This window comes from Dipodomys spectabilis, unplaced genomic scaffold, assembly GCF_019054845.1.
Source record: "Dipodomys spectabilis isolate Male_0828 unplaced genomic scaffold, ASM1905484v1 ptg000087l, whole genome shotgun sequence".
Taxonomy (NCBI): domain Eukaryota; kingdom Metazoa; phylum Chordata; class Mammalia; order Rodentia; family Heteromyidae; genus Dipodomys; species Dipodomys spectabilis.
In genome coordinates this window covers 2,200,608-2,219,158 of record NW_024870764.1, presented here as the reverse complement: position 1 = coordinate 2,219,158, position 18,551 = coordinate 2,200,608, and the positions used below count along the sequence as shown (strand labels likewise).

General features: G+C 38.1%; 1 protein-coding gene across 1 annotated transcript; it reads right to left on the bottom strand.

Moving 5' to 3' along the window:
• Positions 1 to 17,212: 17,212 nt before the first annotated feature.
• Positions 17,213 to 17,797, bottom strand: LOC122111756 (RNA polymerase II subunit A C-terminal domain phosphatase SSU72-like). The gene has a single exon (XM_042684486.1). It carries the CDS (start codon positions 17,795 to 17,797, stop codon positions 17,213 to 17,215), a length of 585 nt encoding a protein of 194 aa, XP_042540420.1.
• Positions 17,798 to 18,551: the final 754 nt, after the last annotated feature.

Here is an 18,551-nt window from a genome sequence, read left to right as displayed (position 1 = left end):
CCTGATGTGTTTTTGTTTGTTTGTTTTGGGCTGGTTGTGGGCTTGAACTCTAGGTTTGGGTGCTGTCCCTCAGCTCTTCAGCTCAGGGCTGGCACCCTACCATTTGAGCCACAGCCCCACTTCTGACCCTTTTTGCTTTGTTCAGGCGCCGGTCCCCTGGCCTGGTTCCGGCCCCAGCCTGGAGCGCGCTCGTTAGGCCTGTGCTAATGTGTATACCACCTTGGTTATGCAGCCTGGAGGACACAGTTCAAATTTCTTCTACTGTTGGTAGTCTTGACCCAGGGGCACTGTTCCTGGCTTGAGCATTTAAGCTCCCTTCCCGGGGCGCTCTTGCTCTGGCCTGGCCAGCAGAGTGTGCTCCACCGGCTGGTGGGGCTCTCGAACAGTTCCCAGTTTTAGTGGGTCCTGTGGTCCGGGTGTTGGGGTAGGGAGTCTAGGTCAGGGTCTGGGGATTCCCTCCAGCTCTGGTCTCCCTTGATGGATTCCCTGTCCCCTGATGGGTACTCACCCTGTAGGTCGTCAGTTGTTGTTGCAGTCCGTCAGTTGTTGTTGCAGTCCGAGTTCAGTTGGGGTGGTTGCGGGCTGGGTTGGGCGGCCCCCCGCCGGGTCGTTGCGATCGCGATTGGGCGGGTGGTCTGCGGACAGGTCCCTTTGTGGCGCTGCTGGTGCCGGGCGGCTTTGGCGGGATGGAGCCTCTCCGCTCCGGTGGAGAGTGATGGGTGGGGTGGGATCCTCCTGGAGACTCCCGGCTGGTAGGTTTCTCTGTTTCTGGCGATCCGCTGTTCTGCAATCCGGTACCTGGTGATCTGCAAGCAGCCCCCTGTGTCTCTGTGGCTCCGGCAGCCCCTGCCGGGCCGGCTGGCCGGCGGCTTGGCGCACTGCCGCGCGGCCAGTAAAGGTTGGGGGAGGGGTCTTCGCTCTTCTCTGTTCTGATATTCTTCTTTTCCTCTCTTTCTTTTTTTGTTATTTTCCACCTCTGGTTTTTCTCTGAGTGTTCGTCTTTTTGTTGTTGTCGGTCTCTTGGGGAGATTAAAGGTTGGAACTCGAACTCTCTTTTTGGTTGGAGAGAGCTGTGGCGTTTCCCTACTGCCCCGTCGCCATCTTGAGAACTCCCCTCGATTTGCATTTCTTTTATGGCTAGAGAGGTTGAGCATTTCTTCACGTCTATTGGCCATTCTTATTTCCTCTTCAGAGAAGTCTCTCTTTCTTTAGCCCACTTATTTACCAGACAGTTGTTTCTTTGAGGATTTGTTGTTGGGGGATTTAATTTTTTGAGTTCCAAATATATTTTAGATATGAGACCCTTATCTGTTGTATGGCTAGTGAAGATCTTCTTCCAATCCGTGGGCTTTCAATTGATCTTGCTAGCTCTGCCCTTTGCCATGCAGAAGCTCTGCAGCTTCATGCAGTCCCATTTGTCCCATTTTCTTACATTTTTTTGGGGGGGTCCGGTCGTGGGGCCTGAACTCTGGGCCTGTGTGCTGTCCCTCAGCTCTTCAGCTCAAGGCTAGTGCCCTACCACTTGAGCCACAGTGCCACTTCTGGCTTTTTTCTTTTTGCTTATGTGGTGCTGAGGAATCGAACCCAGGGCCTCAGGCATGCAAGGCAAGCGCTCTACCACTGAGCCAACTTCCCAGCCCGTCCCATTTTCTTTGATTTGTTGTGTTTCTGGGGTTTTTATTAAGAAAATTTTGGCCTGTGCCAAGGAGACCTAACGTTTCTCCTATTCCATCCTGTAATGTTTTCAGGGTGTCTGCTTTGACTTTGAGGTCTTTGATCCATCTGGAGTTGATTCTGGTGCAGGTTGATATATAAAGATCTAGCTTTAGTTTTCTACAGGTTATTTACCAATTTTGCCAGCACCATTTACTGAAGAGGCTGCCTTTCTTCCATTCTATTTTTTAGCTTCCTTATTGAAGATTAGGTGGCTATAAGTTATCAATTCTTATTTTTATAGTATGGCACTAATTAGGGAGTGATGATAGAGACACTCTTCTTAGGGTTGACTTGTTTGGGAATTCTAAAATTTACTCATTTGCATGGGTTATAATTTTCTCTCCACACACACACTGCTGATTATATCTGTTAGTCTTTTGTTTATTTTGAGAAAACATCTGACTATATAGCTTAAACTGACCTTCAACACATGATTCTTTTGCCTCAGCCTCCCAAGTCCTTGGATTACAAGTGTACACTATCACATTCAGCTGATGTGTTACTTTTTTATTGAACATTTGTGAAACCATGTTTATTCATAAGGCAAGTTGATCAGAAATGTTCTAGTCAATTGCCTTTGATATTTTGGCAATAAGGTTATATGATGCTCCAAAAGTAAGCTAGATGACTTTCTTTTCGCACTTTTGAGATCTTTCGGGGTGATAAAACACTTGAGACAACATCTAAGCTTGTGCTTTTTGCATTTGAGAATCATTTGTTTAATTAAAGATGATGCATTTTTCACAGTTAAGGATTTATTTTGGCTTCTATTTCATGTTGAGCCAATTTGAATAATCTAAACAATCTTTAAATTTATAAATCTTATTACTTTTCAAAATAAGTACATGCAAAGTATTTATAACAAAATACTTTATAAGTAAATTTGCCTTTTCTTTTGCATGTGTTAACCAGTCTTACTAGAAACTTGGCCACTTCATTTGTTTTTCTAGTACTAATTTGATTTCAGTGTTTGTTTATTTCCATTTTATTGACTTACACTTTTATTTCTATTGTTATTGTAGTCATTTTATTTTATTTTGCTTTGTTACTTTTGTAGCTTCTTGAGATAAATCTATAGTTCATTTATTTTCAATCTCTTAAAAACTGAGAAGTTCTATATTTCTTTCCATACTGCCTTAGCTACTATAAATTTTATATACAGTGCTTTCATTGTTGGATAATTTTCATAAAGTATTAATAATTTCTAATATAAGATTATTTTTAATCATTAAGATATTTTGAAGCAAATCCTTAGATTTTTTAGACATCTGAGTGTTCCTTTTGATACTGCTTTTTAATCATTCATCTCTAATTTAATTTTACTATGGTTAAAAACCATTTCATATGCTTTTGATTTTTGTAAATGTTTTATATGTACATAAAACATATATGTATATATAAAATATAAACTATAAAAATATGTAGTTGGATTAAAACAGATTAAATGTAAATTTTGTTGTTCAATTTTTCTTAATATTTACTCAGTTCCTGGCTGTGTGAAAATCTGTCAGTATAGCTGTATATTTGATGGTTACTCTTGTAATTCTGACTGACTGATATTACTTTATATATATTAAAAGGCCATATTGTTAGAGGCATGGAAGTTCATGATTATCTTATCTCCTTGGTGAAATATTTTATTGCACAATATTTATTATTTTTATTAATGCCTTTTGCTTAAATTCTATTTTGTCTGGCTTTAATGTTGCAATTCCATCTATTCTTTGGTTCATCTTGGAAAGATAAATATTTTTCCATCTCTCTACTTTAATATTCCCTGTATAATTCCTTTTTCAGTGTGAAGCTTATAGGTTGCATTTAAAACATTTTATTTGGAAATAATTTAAAAATCAGGCTGGAAGTAGTAGAATATTCCTATAACCTATTCATCAGACTATGTACACAGGGAAGATCACAAGATTGAGGCCATCCTAGGTTAGGTAGCTAGTAAGACCTTGTCTCAAAAGAAGAAGTCACAAAATGCATATATACTCAGATTTCCTCCATGATAAAAATGATAATGTACTACATTATCTTCTTTAAATCACTTTAGTTGGGTTACTGGGGATAGAATCCAGAGCCTTGTGTGCATGTTAAACAAGTGCTCTACCACAAAGCTACTTCCTCAGCTCTATAGTGCATTATCAAAACCAGAGAATTAGCTAGGTACATACCATAACTTCAGTACTTGGGAGACTAAGGAAAGGATCTCTAGTTTAAAGCCTATGTGGACAACATTAACCCTCTCTCAAAAAACCCCATCTAAACAAATAAACAAAATCAGGCAATTATCAGACATTTCTATAGTATTATTAATAAACAACATAATGTATTTGGATTGCACCAGATTCTATGTAATATTTTATAAAATATATATTTATCTAGTACATAGACTCCTGTAGCCACAACCACAATCAGAGTACAGAACCATCACATCTCCACAAAGAAACTTTCTCATGTAACTATTTATACCTAAAATCTCCCTCCAATTCTATCCTCTGGTAAGCAATAGTTTCTTTTCCAGCTCTATCACTGTGAAAATTTATGCATTCATGTATGCATATATGTGAGGTATGACTTAAGTCTTCATGAGGAAGACTATGAAAGATTGCCATGCTCTGCCTTCTCCAGTGCTGGGAAGGCAAGGTGTTTTTTTTCATAGCTGCATGGAGGTGGGAAGCAGAAGATGGGAGTTGTGTAAGTTTTAAATGCCACAAAGCTTGCTGTTCCTGCTGGAATGTAGCTGGTTTTTCCCGTGAACCTTTCCCAAGTTGCTCTGAGCCTTCACTTAGTTTTTAAAGAATTGGAAAAAAACTGATTATTAATATTTTTTAAAGTTTTCATGGAAGAGAAAATTTTCAGAACTCCTTACCTCAAGATCTTCCTTGATATCTTCCTTTATTATCATTATTTATCTTAAATGGAAAAAGCCATCCCCTTGTAGCAGTAAAAAAGCTACTCATTTATACTTTTTGTTTGTTTTAATACCCTAGTTGTGGCATACCAACATCTTTGTCAATAAAAATCTTTATTTATAAAGCCAAATTTGGTAACTCATTATACTCATAAGCTAACATATTGAATTGAAATCTCTTTGTACAGCTATTTAAACATAATAAAATAAATCAATCTGATATATTATTCTTTTAGATATTCTCACAGAGAAAGAAATAAAATTTAAAAATTATGAGTCAACAATTCCAGAATCATAGATACAAAGAATTATAAATGTATGCAATGTTTTAAAGGTGATAAATTACATAGAAGTAAGAAAAATGAATTTTCTTTCTAGAAGAATATAGTCTATATAAACTATTCCAAATAAAACTTGAGACAGACATGGCAATGAACCAAATCCTATTTCATCTTTCTTTGGTGTTACTGTAAGCTTAGAATAAAGTGTTAGCTTGCCTTATGTTGGACATCTTTATTACTATTTTAAAAGTTACCCTACAGCATTCTAGTCTTATTGGTATTATGAGTCTCTGGCTACTTCCAAGTCCTCTACATACTTCCTAAAGGACACAATGAAAAATTTAATGAAAAGCTTACCTGAAATGACCTGATTAAAAACATTGATGGAAATGAATCTGAAAATGTAGTCATTTTAACACAAAATATTTATAAATTTCTCATAGAGTATTTACTTAATCACTCATGAACAGATATGAAGTGGGATATGGGTTTCATTTCAAATATATTTTTCTGTCAGAATGTGTAACAGCAATACTCACAAGGCAATATGTTGGAAATGATCTGTACAACTTGGGGACTGGGGGCAGAGAAAGTGGTAGAAAAATGAAGGAGGGGGTAACAAGTTTGACAAGAAATGCACTTATTACCTTATGTAACTGTGACCCCCTCTATACATCACCTTGACCATAAAAAATAAATTAAAAAAGAAACAACTTGACTTATTTGATATTTGAGCATACTTTATTTTCAATTAACAGTGAAGGGAGAGTTAGTCTAAAATTGATCATATTAGTGGCATATGGGAGCTATTCTACAAGTATCCAAATATTCACATTAAAAGTATAAACCTTGAATTTCCATAAAATTATGACTTTTCCTGTTTTATCAACATGTACTTTTAAATTTATATTCTACCAGGCTTTTATTATCTTCAAGTAGTAGTACAAAGGGGTTTTAATTCAACATGACAGTTTATGAGTACAGTACATCTTGTTCAACGTCACCCCCCCATCCTTCTCCTTCATCTCTATCAACTCCACCCATCCCCTCAAGTTAACTGGTTCCATTTCACATATGTACACTGAACATTATGACTATATTCACCCACCCTTCCTTTTCTTTTTCATATTTCCCACTCCTTTTAATTTCTCTCCTTCCCAACATGTTTTAGCTTCATTTTGTTAAATTCTAAGTAGTTGTTTGAATTACACCAATGTAACCCTCCCCTATGTATAACATACTTTAGACAATATGTTCATGTATATATGCATAGGACCCTGTATGTGTTTTCATATATGTTTATAATTTAGATATAACTTCCACATATGAAAGAAAACATGTGCCTTTGTCTCTCTGAGCCTAATTTACTTCACCTATGATAGCTTTCTGCAGGTCTACCTATTTCCAAAATGTTGCCTTCATACATGGAGAACTTGAACAAACATCATAGATAAAATGTACAGGATTCCATTCCACAACATGATTTGTCTCTGCACGAAATGGTGACATGAATTCTGTTCGCAATGTCTACATTTCAGATAAAAACAGCTCTGAGGAAATCTCACTCCTTTCTCCTCTGATTTCAGAGCCAGTTTGAAGAGTCTAGAATTTTTATCCTAGTTTATTTCTACTTTTCAGATAAAAACAGCTCTGAGGACAATCTGACTTCTTTCTCCTCTGATTCCAGAACCAGTTTGAGGAGTCTAGAATTTTTATCCTAGTTTATTTTGCAAATAGATGCTTTACTTCTTAGAAGAAACAAAGTGTTCTGAATATAATTGAACTGGGCATGATGGTGCATGCCTGTAATCCCAGCCCTTGGGACGTTGAGATAGAGAATCAGGAGTTTGTGGCCAGATTCTCTCTGTTTTGGTAAAAAAATATACCAAAACAAAAACTGCAACACCAACATCCAAACTCCCGATGTACAAGGTCTCCTGTGCACAAAAAGGAGAAGTAACCATACAATGAATTAATATTCACAGCCATAGTTGTGCAGACACTCTTAAGTATAAAGTAGCATTGCCTTGGTTACACAAAAAATAATTGCACAAGGAGGCAAGTCTACCACACAGAGTACTATGGGCTTACTATGGGTGGTGCTGATGACAATTAGGAGGCTATCTGTTGAGAGTATGGGAATATGACACACACTCTGTAATGAATGGTGCTGACTCTAACTCAGTAGATAAACCATGATCTTAGCTTGATCTTTTATGATTTAAAGTGTAATTGAGCTCCATACTATCCACAGAGACTCTAAATTAAGATGATACAGATGAGATTTGTAATAGAAGAGTAATAGAATTCATTAGTTCATACATACTAATATGTTGGTACCCTCATGTATCACCAGCACTGGACATTGAAGAATTCATGGCATATGAATAAATAGCTAGGGAAACACCTTCGAAGGAGGGGAATAGCATTAGTAATGGCACAGAGGCAGGACTAAATAGAAAGTAATGAAGAACCCACACTTCCTAAGAAAGTCATTCAAAGATCTCAGCCAGCTGATAAGTAAATTCATAGACATTTCGCTACAATTAAAAATAAAATGCAAAATGGGGGTGCAGAAATGGAGGGAGGAAGGGTGAATAAACACAGTCATGGTATTCAGTATACACTATGTGGGAAATTAACTATGTAACTTGTGGGAGGGGAAAACTAGGGAAAGAGAAAGGAAGGGGTGACATTGTCCCCCTCCCAGAAGTACTCATTACCTATCTTTTTAAAAGGTAACTCTCTGTGCAACACCTTAGTAATAACAATAAAAATATTAAAAATAAAATGCAGGCCTTACACTAGTAGCTCATGCTTGTAATCTTAGCTACTCAGGAGGCTGAGATCTAAGGATTGAAGTTTGAAGACAGCTTGGGAAAGAAAGTCCATGAGACTTGTATCTCCAACTAATTACTAAAAAAAACAACTAAATGTGGAGCTGTGGCTCAAGTGGTAGAGCACTAACCTTGAGCAAAAGAGCTCAGGCACAGCGCACAGGCCCTGATATCAAACCACAGTATTGGTGTGCACATGTGCATGCACAGGCACACACACACACACACACACACACACACACACACACACTCTCAAAAACAAAACAAAAATGATAGGATGTAGCTCAGATGCATTTGCATAACACATGCAAAGTCCTGGCTTCAATCCATAGCTCTGCAAAGTAAATAAATAAATAAATAGAAATTAAGGAAACAGCCAGGCACTGTATGCCTCATGCCTATAATCCTAGCTACTCAGAAGGCTGAGATCTAAGTATTGTGCTTTGAAGCCAGCCCAGGCAGGAAAGGTTGTGAGACCTTATGTCCAATTAACCACCAGAAAATCAGATGTGGAGTGGAGGCTCAAAGTAGTAGAATGCTAACCTTTAGGGAAAAAAAATCAGGGACAGTGCTCAGCCCCTGTGTTCAAACTCCATTATCAACAATAAAATAAAAATAAAAAATAAGTAAAACAAAGAGCCAGGTGTTGGTGCTTCTGTCTGTAATCCTAGCTACTCAGGAGGCTAAGATCCTGTTATAAGGTGAATTATCCCAGAAGCCACATTTTGGAATATGAAATATTGGAATTTTTATTATACAGTTAACAGGCTGCAATCAGCCAGTTGTTACAAAAGCCTGCAGCCCCCAAATACATACAACACAGCTAGGAAACAGACTAGCGAGAAAGAAAGAACAAAAACAATACCAACAAAGTCAGTTCAGCTCTTATGGAGAGCTGAATTGGGATGCCATGATGACCAGAGATGAGTCAGGAGAGAGACAGGACAGGAGATGATCACAGAGACACAAGTGGCATGTCATAATGCCAGCTGGGCCGGTCCCTGCCTAAATAGGATCCAAGCAGAGGGCAGATTCACAGGAAATTCCCAGTCCCTGGCATTGGACTGACAGATTCAGTAACCTATCAGCCAAGTGCCCACCTCTGCCTCCAGGGTTCTGGGCACACCGGTCACCTGGGAGGCAGGTAATGGGTAGGGGGGCATTTCTTTCCCCCAGCATGAAGAAAAGAAGCCAGACCCTACCATCCACCCTGTGGCTCATATGATGCTGACCAGACCTGACCCCCTTACTTCAAAGACTGTAGCTCTAACCCATTCTGGGAAGGAAAGTTTGTGAGACTCTTATGTCTAATTAACCGCCAAAAAGCCAGATGTGGAGCTGTGGCTCAAGTGGTAGTCTGTCAGCCTTGAGCAAAGAAGCTCAGGGATAGGCCCAGAGTTAAAGGCCCAGTACTGGCACAAAAATAAAGTTAAATAAAATAAAATGTAAACATCAGATTATCATATTCTGTCAGCAAACATCTTTGCCGGAAAAATAGTTCTACAATTTAATCAAGTTATATAAAAATTTTTGAAATTTTTAAAATAAGTTTTTTATTGTGAAAATACTATGCAGAGGGGTTACAGTTACATGAGCAAGGTAAGGAGTACATTTCTTATCCACATTGTTGCCTCCTTTGTTTTTCTGCTACCGTCCTTTCCCTCCCACCTGTATATTTGAACAAAGGCATTCTTTAATCTTCTTTATCTACTCCATCAAAGGAAGCAAGGGTAATGAGAATAAGAAGAAACCTGTTATGCTAACCACTATTTGACTGTACCAAAATATTTGAAATCAGATTATTTTCTGAAGTTCCCTTTTTTCCATTTCTTCTTTTAAGTTTTTTCTGTCAAACAAACTTTTAATGAGTGCTTTATAGATACTATTCTCTATGGTAGAGCTATAGCAATAAACAAAATAGACTAAAATTATTGTCCTTATTCAGCTCATATTGTAGTGAGCAATTACAAGTTTATTAAATGATACAAGCAATGGAGACAAATGTGTATGAGAAGTGAAGGGAAAGGTGCAACTTCAAAGGGATGAGTGACCTCCTTGAGAAGATGAAAAATCATTTGTGACAAAAACTTGAAGTGATTGGCTCAGATTTCAGAGAAAAGCGTGTTGTAGGTAAAAGAAAGAGGCACAAAAGCTTGGAGGTAAAGTTCTGCTGTGAGTTTCCAGAATCAGCATATCCAGTAATGTAGGAAAAGCCGAGGAAAAAAGGAGGGAGATGAAGTAAATGAAATAAGTCATGCACATGTACGCAGTGCTCATGCATAGAAATGATCTTATATGATCTTGCATACCTTTGCACAGTGATCATTAGAAGCCTTTGCTCATTTTGTTTTTTGCATGGTTTTATTTGCTAATACAAATATTCTTGTGTACTCTTCTATTGTACCCAGTCTCCATTTCTAACCCTACTGCTACTTACTTGTTAATGCTCTGTAAATGGAACTATGTGCTGTACAATATTTTGATATTGATTTTTTTCACTCAGCATAAAGACCTTGAGGTCCATCCACATTGTATTGTTCCTTTGTGTTGCTGAGTAGTTCATTGTATGGACATACCACAATTTGATTATCAATCACCTTATAAAAAACATCCAGAAATTTATGTTAATTGCCTATTCTTTAATAATTGTTTTTATTGTTCAAGCAAGTGAATTTGGAGATGTCTGAATGAGTGATTCTTAATGCAACTATTCAACAACCCATGTTTGAGGAATATATGTGTACGATATCTTGTACAGCATTGTTTAAACTCCCATGAAGTGCAATTTGTGCATCTAATCCTTCCATGTCTCTCCATATTGCTGCTCATATGTGTCACATTCAAAATAAGCATAACTCTAAAGACAGTGATTGTAAAGACAAAAAAACAGAACCTAAGTTACTTCCATTATTCCATTTTATGTGCCCACTTAGAGTTTTTTTTTAATTTTTATGTAAACTTTAAAACATTGAGACAGGGTTAGGGGTGGAGCCTCAGTAGTGGAGCCTTTGCTTGGTATGTGTAATGCCTAGTTTCCATGGTTGGCACCACAAATAAATAAAATAATGAAACGATGAAGACTGCCAAACAGCAAAAATTTTGAGAATTTAAGTTCATGCATGAGTCTACTGAATTTTAATGCTCTTTAACTCAATCTTAGCCTTTTATTAATTTTAAATGAAGCTGTGAACTAATACACTAAGCATTCATTATTACATCATTGCTACTAAAATTGATGTTTTTCATACAGAATTGAGATGTGAAAAAATTAGCTACTTTGCCAAATATTCTGGATATGTCACTGTATTTGAGAAAAACATGTCTAGTAGTTAAAGAATGACCTTCTCAACCCAATACTTATACTCACTTTTAGAGAATCTTCATCTCCCTGCATGTAAAAATGGTGTCCTTCTTGCTTCAGGGTTATCATAGAGGTTCCCAAACTGTCAAATTCTAAAACAGAACTTGAGCCCAACCTGGACAAAAGTTTGCAAAACCTTATCTCACCCAATAAGTAAGGCATAGTGATATGTGCTTACCATCCCAGCCACTCAGAATCTATGGAATATTTGCAGAAAAGGTAGTAAAACTGGTTTGCTCCAGTTAATCATTATGCATGAGGCATACAATTACTGGAGAACAGATTTCTTACAGAGGGAATCAGTGAGATATTGCAATATTTTTCATCTTTTCCTTCTTTCAGTAAAGTTAGAGTAGTTTAAGGAAGTCACCAGAACATCAATGACCTCTGGAATTTGGGCCTGTAGGATTTGAATTGAAATTGGACTTACTCAGACTTCCCAGAGGGCAAAACAAGAAAAGATACGTTTTACAACATTTCCTTCTAATATCCTGAAGTGGAATGTACTAACAGTACAATGCACCTCCATATAAAATGTTCTAAATAAATTAAAAATGCAATGTTATAACTATAATGTGAAAGAGAAAAATAAAAGCATTTGATAATAATAAAATAACCATTTCAATATATAAATGATATGGCATGACAACACTAGATGACATTATAAACCAAATGCTTCAAATATTTACAGTATAATGAAAAAGACTGAACTCAAGTAACAGTATTCACTTAAGTATATTCTATGTCTTTCCTGTCTATTTCACCATTTGAATTAAGGGCCATATTCCTGTATATACACAGAACTGCCATGAGTACAATAGCTACTAATGAAAACTCTGGTTCAAGTATTTTGTGTTATTTGTATACTACAAAGAGTGTGTCTGTTGATGAAATAATTTTCTGAAATTATGAGCAACTTTTGATAATATCCTGAGAAAAAATGGTAAACAATTATCCTTTGGCTTATCCAGTGTTTGCAATGTTGGAAAATTTAGTATGTGGTAAGCCAAGGCAAAAAAAAACCACTTCATTTTTATGTTTTTCATGTTTAATAAATACACAGAAGGACATTTGGAAGTCATGTAGTACCTGATACAGAAACACTGTCTTTTCAGATTTATGCAGCAAATCTTACTCAATTCTCTCTCACCATTGTAATAACCAAAAGTAACCTAAGAATTTCTAAATGCTCTCCTCTCCTCACCTTCATGAGGTATGTCTCACTTTAGAGTTTACTGAATCTTCCCATGGGCCACTGAATGATCTACGAGATCTGGTTAGGATTTTCCTTCAGATCTGATGAAGAGTAGTAGTAAAGATATGAGGTTTTCTTTTGTTCATGGTGGGCAGAGCCCACTCCACCCTTCTGATCAGCAGCTGGCACAGACTGTAGCCTTATAGCAGCAGGCAATACCTGCTTAGTGTTGCAGCTCAGTGGCAGACAATGACACCCAGTGTAGGCTTCTCAGGTTCATCTCTCAGAAATATGACAAATACCAGACAATGGTGGATAAGTGTGAAAACTTTATAAGAGGAATATCTCAGTTGAAGGCCACTGTGGTTTGGTTTCTTTGTGTCCATCCTAGGTCTGAGTTGAGGAGCCTTTATATCTTGGTCTTGCTCTGATTGGATAGTTATTATAAATAGGTATTTTAGAAGGTGACTTTCTTTTCTTTTTTTTAGCTTTTTAAGATTATGTTTAAGTAGTTGCACATAGGAGTTGTCATTTAACAAAAAACAGTTTATGAATACAATATATCTTGATCAATGCCTCCTTTCAGTATATCAGTCTGTTCCTTTTGATTAGTTATTAATTCCCTTTCTTTAAATCCTCTCCCTAGAGTCATGGTAAGGATATAAAACTAGAAGGAGATAGACAGGGGACAGAGGCAAGATGTTTTGAAACAATGTCTCTTTTGCCTCTGATTTTGGATTACTAAGCCAAAATACTTCCAGGGGTCCTGGAATTCACCCTTTCAGTAAGAAAAAAACAAATTTGCTGTCTGTTTAGAGTTTAGCTGGTTCCAGGAAGACCTATTGTATTAGTAATGTTGATAGCAACCCTAGAACAATGCTCAGTAAACAATACAAAATCAGAGGTAGAATAAGTTCACCAAGCTTGAAGATTAATAAAGTGAAGAATAGCAATAACCAGATGTAGCTATTCATGCTGTAATCTCAGCTACTTAGGAGGCAAGGATAAACAGGAATACACAGCTTGAGGTAAACTTGAACAAAAAGTTTGCTATACCCAGTAAATTGGGCATAGTAGTGTGTGTCTGTTAACCTAGCTCCTTGGGAAGCATAAATAGGTGGGTCTTCCTTGGTCTGGGGCTAACCACAGGAAAAATACAAAAACCTACTAAGGAAATAACTAGAAAGAAAAATAAGCCAGGCACTGGTGGTTCATGCCTGTAATTCTAGCTACTAAGGAGGCTGAGATCTGAGGATCATGGCTCAAAGTCAGCCCAGGCGGAAAAGTCCCTGGGAGACTCTTATCTCCAATTAACCACTCAAAAACTGGAAATGGAGCTGTGACTCAAACTGGTAGAGCTCTAGCCTTGAGCAAAACAGTTCAGGGACAGCATCCAGGCCCAAGGTCAAGCCCCACAATTGACGGAAGGAAAAAAGAAAAAAGAAATAAAGAATGGTTAGATGATTGGAATAAAAAGAGAGGAGTAAGAACCACAAACAAAAGTGTAGAAGCAGAGGTTGAAAAACAACTAGAGAATGTAAGGCCTTTTTAGGTCTTAGAAGAAAGTTTCAGTTTCATTTGAAATGCAGTGAGAGGCAGAGCTTTGAAAACTGATTTGTATTTATAAGCAGCATAGTTATAGTGATTTGAAGTGATTATTTAATGATTATGCAATCCTTAGCCAATATTAAAGCTGCTGTTTCAAGGACTGTTCTTAAAACGCAAGTGTTTCTTGCTATCTCTGGATTTGGTGTGAGAAAATCAACAATTGGGTGCTCTTTCTTATTAAGTATAGAGGAGAATTGTGAGAATGCTTGCTCATTCAGTGCTATGTTTCAGGCATAGGTATTTGGGGCAGGAGGAATGTGTATGGGCAGAAAATACCACCAACCAGATGGGCATGGCTCCATTCCCAATGATACCCCCCATGTGTTGTCCATATATTGAAACAAAAATGGAAGCATTGTTGGAAAAACAAAAAACAACAGAGCTAAATTAGCATTAAATTAAGCCATAGTTGAACAAAAGGGCCAAAGGATGAAGTCTGCTTGTATTATTGTAATTCCTTCAAAGGATCAATTTTTCTGGTACAATCCAGATACCATTGCTTGGAAGGGACTCTTACGAGCTTCCTCCTTTTCTGAACATGCCACTGTGTATAGTTTTTTTCCTTCACATTGCTAGAATGGATATGGCATTGGCTCAGCTGCCACTGGGGCAAAGTTGAATAAGGGCAAGAATGTGTCAATCACAGATATAGCCACAAAACAATCTGGTAGTAAAGAAGAGGCCCAATGTGAGAGCAGTTGGAACTGATGTGCAGAACTACAAGTCCCTTTGCCTATGAACTATTTTTAGTGCTAGCTGCTAGGAGGGCTGGCAGTGAAGAGGTTAATAGGGAAAATAGGATTTTTGTTAGGTGACCCTTAAGGGTACTAGAGCAACAAGATTTTCCTTCTCTATTCCTTCTTCCTGTCCCTTCCTTGGCCACTTCTTTCTGACCTCTGCCTGGCTCTCCCTGTGGTGGCATTGGAATAATCAAAAATAACCAAGGTAAGTGATCTACTCATGTCCAGTGACTGAAATTTTTCTTAGTGGACCATTTGGCCTATGTACTTCACCTTTCTCAAAGAGGAAACTGGAGCCTTGGGAAATCCTTTCATAAACTAACTTTCTTTCAAAATGAAAGCAATGAGAGGAGAAAACAGAGACTTCAGGCAATCTATTCTTAACCTCTACTGAAAGACAGCTTGCTTGGGCTCAGAAAATAAGCAGCATATGTTCTGAACTGTTACTCGTATTAGGTTTGGTTGGAGATGTGGTCATGTGGAAAGGGGGAGTAGATTGATTAAGCAAGTACATTTTCCATTAATATTTGAGAATCATATCTTCATTTCTATGAGAAATTAATGGTCTGCTAAACTTATACAAATTGCAGAGGGTTAAGATATGATGGACAGTGGTCATCAATAACAAGAATGTTGACCTCCGGTTGTTCACTAATGTAAGCCCTTATAGTTTTGAAAATCAAATGGATCTGTTATTCATCCATAGGAGCATGTGCAGAAATGTTGAAACAGGCCTGTGGTTGGTCAATCTTGCTACTTCTGGCTTCTCCCTAGAAAAGCCTTAGAACTCATTATTTATATAGGCTCAGTGTCAGGCATTGGGCCAAACACTTTATGTACATTATTTCATTAAGTTCAAAACAACCCTGTGAAGATGCTCAGTCTATAGACAAGAAAACTGATGCCCAGAGAGCTTATTTAAATATCCTAAGGGATAGGTAGGGATAGGTAAAATCAGTGTTGGCACTGATTACCTGATTACCTGATTCCCAATTCCAAGATCACAACCATCACATCTCTCATATTAAAAACCAAACTGTCTTTGTAAAATACATTTAGCACTGTATTAGCTCACTCTCTTAAAGCCTTCATTCACCCTAGTGCTATACCTTTAAATTAAACCATTTGCTATAAAGTTACAGATGTGATCTGGGTGGGATTTCATGACATTGCTTGATTGTAGTTGCTTTTTTCATTGCAACTTTGGGATATTTTTCTTCTGCTTTCCAGCTCCTGCTTGGATTATATCAGTGGGTCTTCCACATCTGTGAGACATGTTGGTGACAGAACAGTTGAACTAATCAACTTAAAAGCAGGAAAGATTACTTTTGCCTCATGGTATCAGAGCCTACAGTTCATGGGTGCCTAGCTGTTTTGGTAACTGTAGAAAAGCAATATATCACAACAGGGAAGCATGTGGTGGAAGAAACTGCATATCTCATTGCAGCCAGGAAGATGGCCAGTTCAGGTCCCAATATCACTTTCTACTGCCCACTCCTTCCACTAGGCCACACCTCCTAGAGTTTTGACTACCTCCTAATAGTGCTAAAACTTGTGACCATACTTATGTTTTGAGATGGCTATTTAAAACTCAAACCCTAACAATGCTTAAGTTCATCTTTCCCAGACTGGATCCTCGAGTTCAACTTGGTAATCATGTGTTGCCTTTTCCTGGTGTTGGTTTCTGTAAACTAATGGTCCCTCAGCCCTCTTTGGACCCTACCCTGACTTGTTCTACCAATGTGGTAATATGTTTATATGCCCTGGTTCAGTTCCTTAAATCAAAGAGTCCTTGATGTTCTAATACCAGAGTATACATTAGCCTTCAAAACTAAAGGCATAGTCAGCCCTTTCAAATGATTTTTACAATTAACTACTATGTCATTAAATATTGTTCCTATGCTGTTTCTTCTGTCCTTCTAAGGCTCAAACACAAACAAGATTTTTTGTGCCTATTCTAGGACTTGAACTCAGGGCTTGGGCAATGTCCTTAAGCTTTTGTGCTCAAGAGCACTGATCTATCGCTTGAGCCACAGCTCCGCTACTGGCATTTTTGGTTCTTAATTGGAGGTAAGTATCTCATGGACTTGGCTGCTCAAGCTGACTTTGAAATGCAATTCTCAGATCTTAACCACCTAAGTAGCTATGATTACAGGCATGAGCCACCAGTGCCTAGTCCAAGCAAGACTAAAAAATTAACATGTATCTAACAGTCTTAAGTTTCTTGTTATTATTACTTTACTATTCACTTACTCAGATATTTGTTTAATGTAGTCAGAACAGAACAAAAAGATAAGCAAGTCAAGAATACTTATGTCGAAGATAAATGAACTTCAAACTCCATTGGTTTGAAAAATGAACTTTTATAACTATTATCCTATACTTATACACACTAAGTAGAAAAGATTTCCATCGAGTATACTGTTTTGAATGCAAAGTTAATTTGGTAGTACAACTTTCCTTTGGCAGAAGGCTTAAGCATAAAAAAAAAATTGATGCTAGTAAGGCAAACATTTTAAGAAGGAAGTTCAAGAAGGCTTGAAAAGTCCAGCATTCCTCCTCAATAGAAGCAGACGGTGTGCAGGAAAGCTTTGCCAGTCTTTTCCTCGAACACCAAAAGGAGCTCCTCAATCTCATTGTCCAAGTCTTCCGTCTCCTGCATACACTGGCAGAGATCACAGAGGAGGAACGACCCAATGGTGGCATCTTCATAGTTGTCCTGGATATCTACGTTGACCACATGGACAAGTTGGCAGGTCTCCTGCTCTCTGGAATTCAGGTCTTCCACCACCAGGTCATAGACTCGCTCTTCGCATGTAAGTATCAGGTCAAATCTATCTTTACAGTTCTGAAACCTTTCAGGGCCCGGTTTGATTCTTTTATTTCGATTTAGCATATGCAAAATGCCATTATGGGTATAGAAAGCCTGATCTTTCTTAAGAAGATCTTTATACATCTGATCGTAGGTGGTTTTGAAATCATATATCTTCGGCCTGTGAGGTGTTCGTCCTGGAAGCTTCACATGTGCTCCTGTTCCAAAGGACCGAACACTAATTCCTCGTCTTTTCAGGAAATTGTGGGCCTCCATGCTTCGATTCTGGTTACTCAAGCATACCACAGCCACACGCAGCGGCAATGACGGCATGCTGCCACAGAATTTGCACCAGATCTGGCTTCGAATGTCGACCGGGAAAAGTGGCGGGAAAGGTTCGGCAACCTGTGGAAAAGTGAAAGTAAGTGGCGACAGCCAGGCGCGCATGCGCAGCACAGCAATAGCACACAAGGTGCAGCAAGAACACACCCGACGCAGCAATAATACGTCATGTGTAACACGTGGTCACGGGATATGTCACAGGAAATGCCTCACTTTTTTACGGTGTGGGGAGGCAACTTGATTCCAAAACGGAAGTACAGTAGCCAACAGCTAATGCTACAGCTACAGCTGTAGTGAGCCCCCAGTGCATTGGTTACTGTGTCCCATGTCACAACTTTAAACAAGACCTTGAGGCTCCAATGTTGTATATTCTTCAGTCTTTCTTTCCTTCTCCCCATGTTTCGACATTTTCTGACTGTGGTGAAGGCCAATATTTTAAAGTTTTCTGACTCTACACCTGTGTCCAATCTACTGTTAAACTTACTAATTTTTCCTCTTCTTCCTCTCTACACCTCCTCCTCCTCTTTCTTTCTCTCTCTCTCCCCCTCTCTACCTCCTTTCCTTCCTCCCCTCCATTCTCTTTTTTTTTGGGCCAATACTGGGGTTCAAACTCGGGACCTCACCATTTCGCTACCACTTAAGCCACATTCTCAGCCCTCTGACTGCATAATTTTATTTTCCAATGCAGGAACTTTCATTTTTAATGATTTTATCTTGTTTGCAGCAAATGACATTGTTTTAAAGT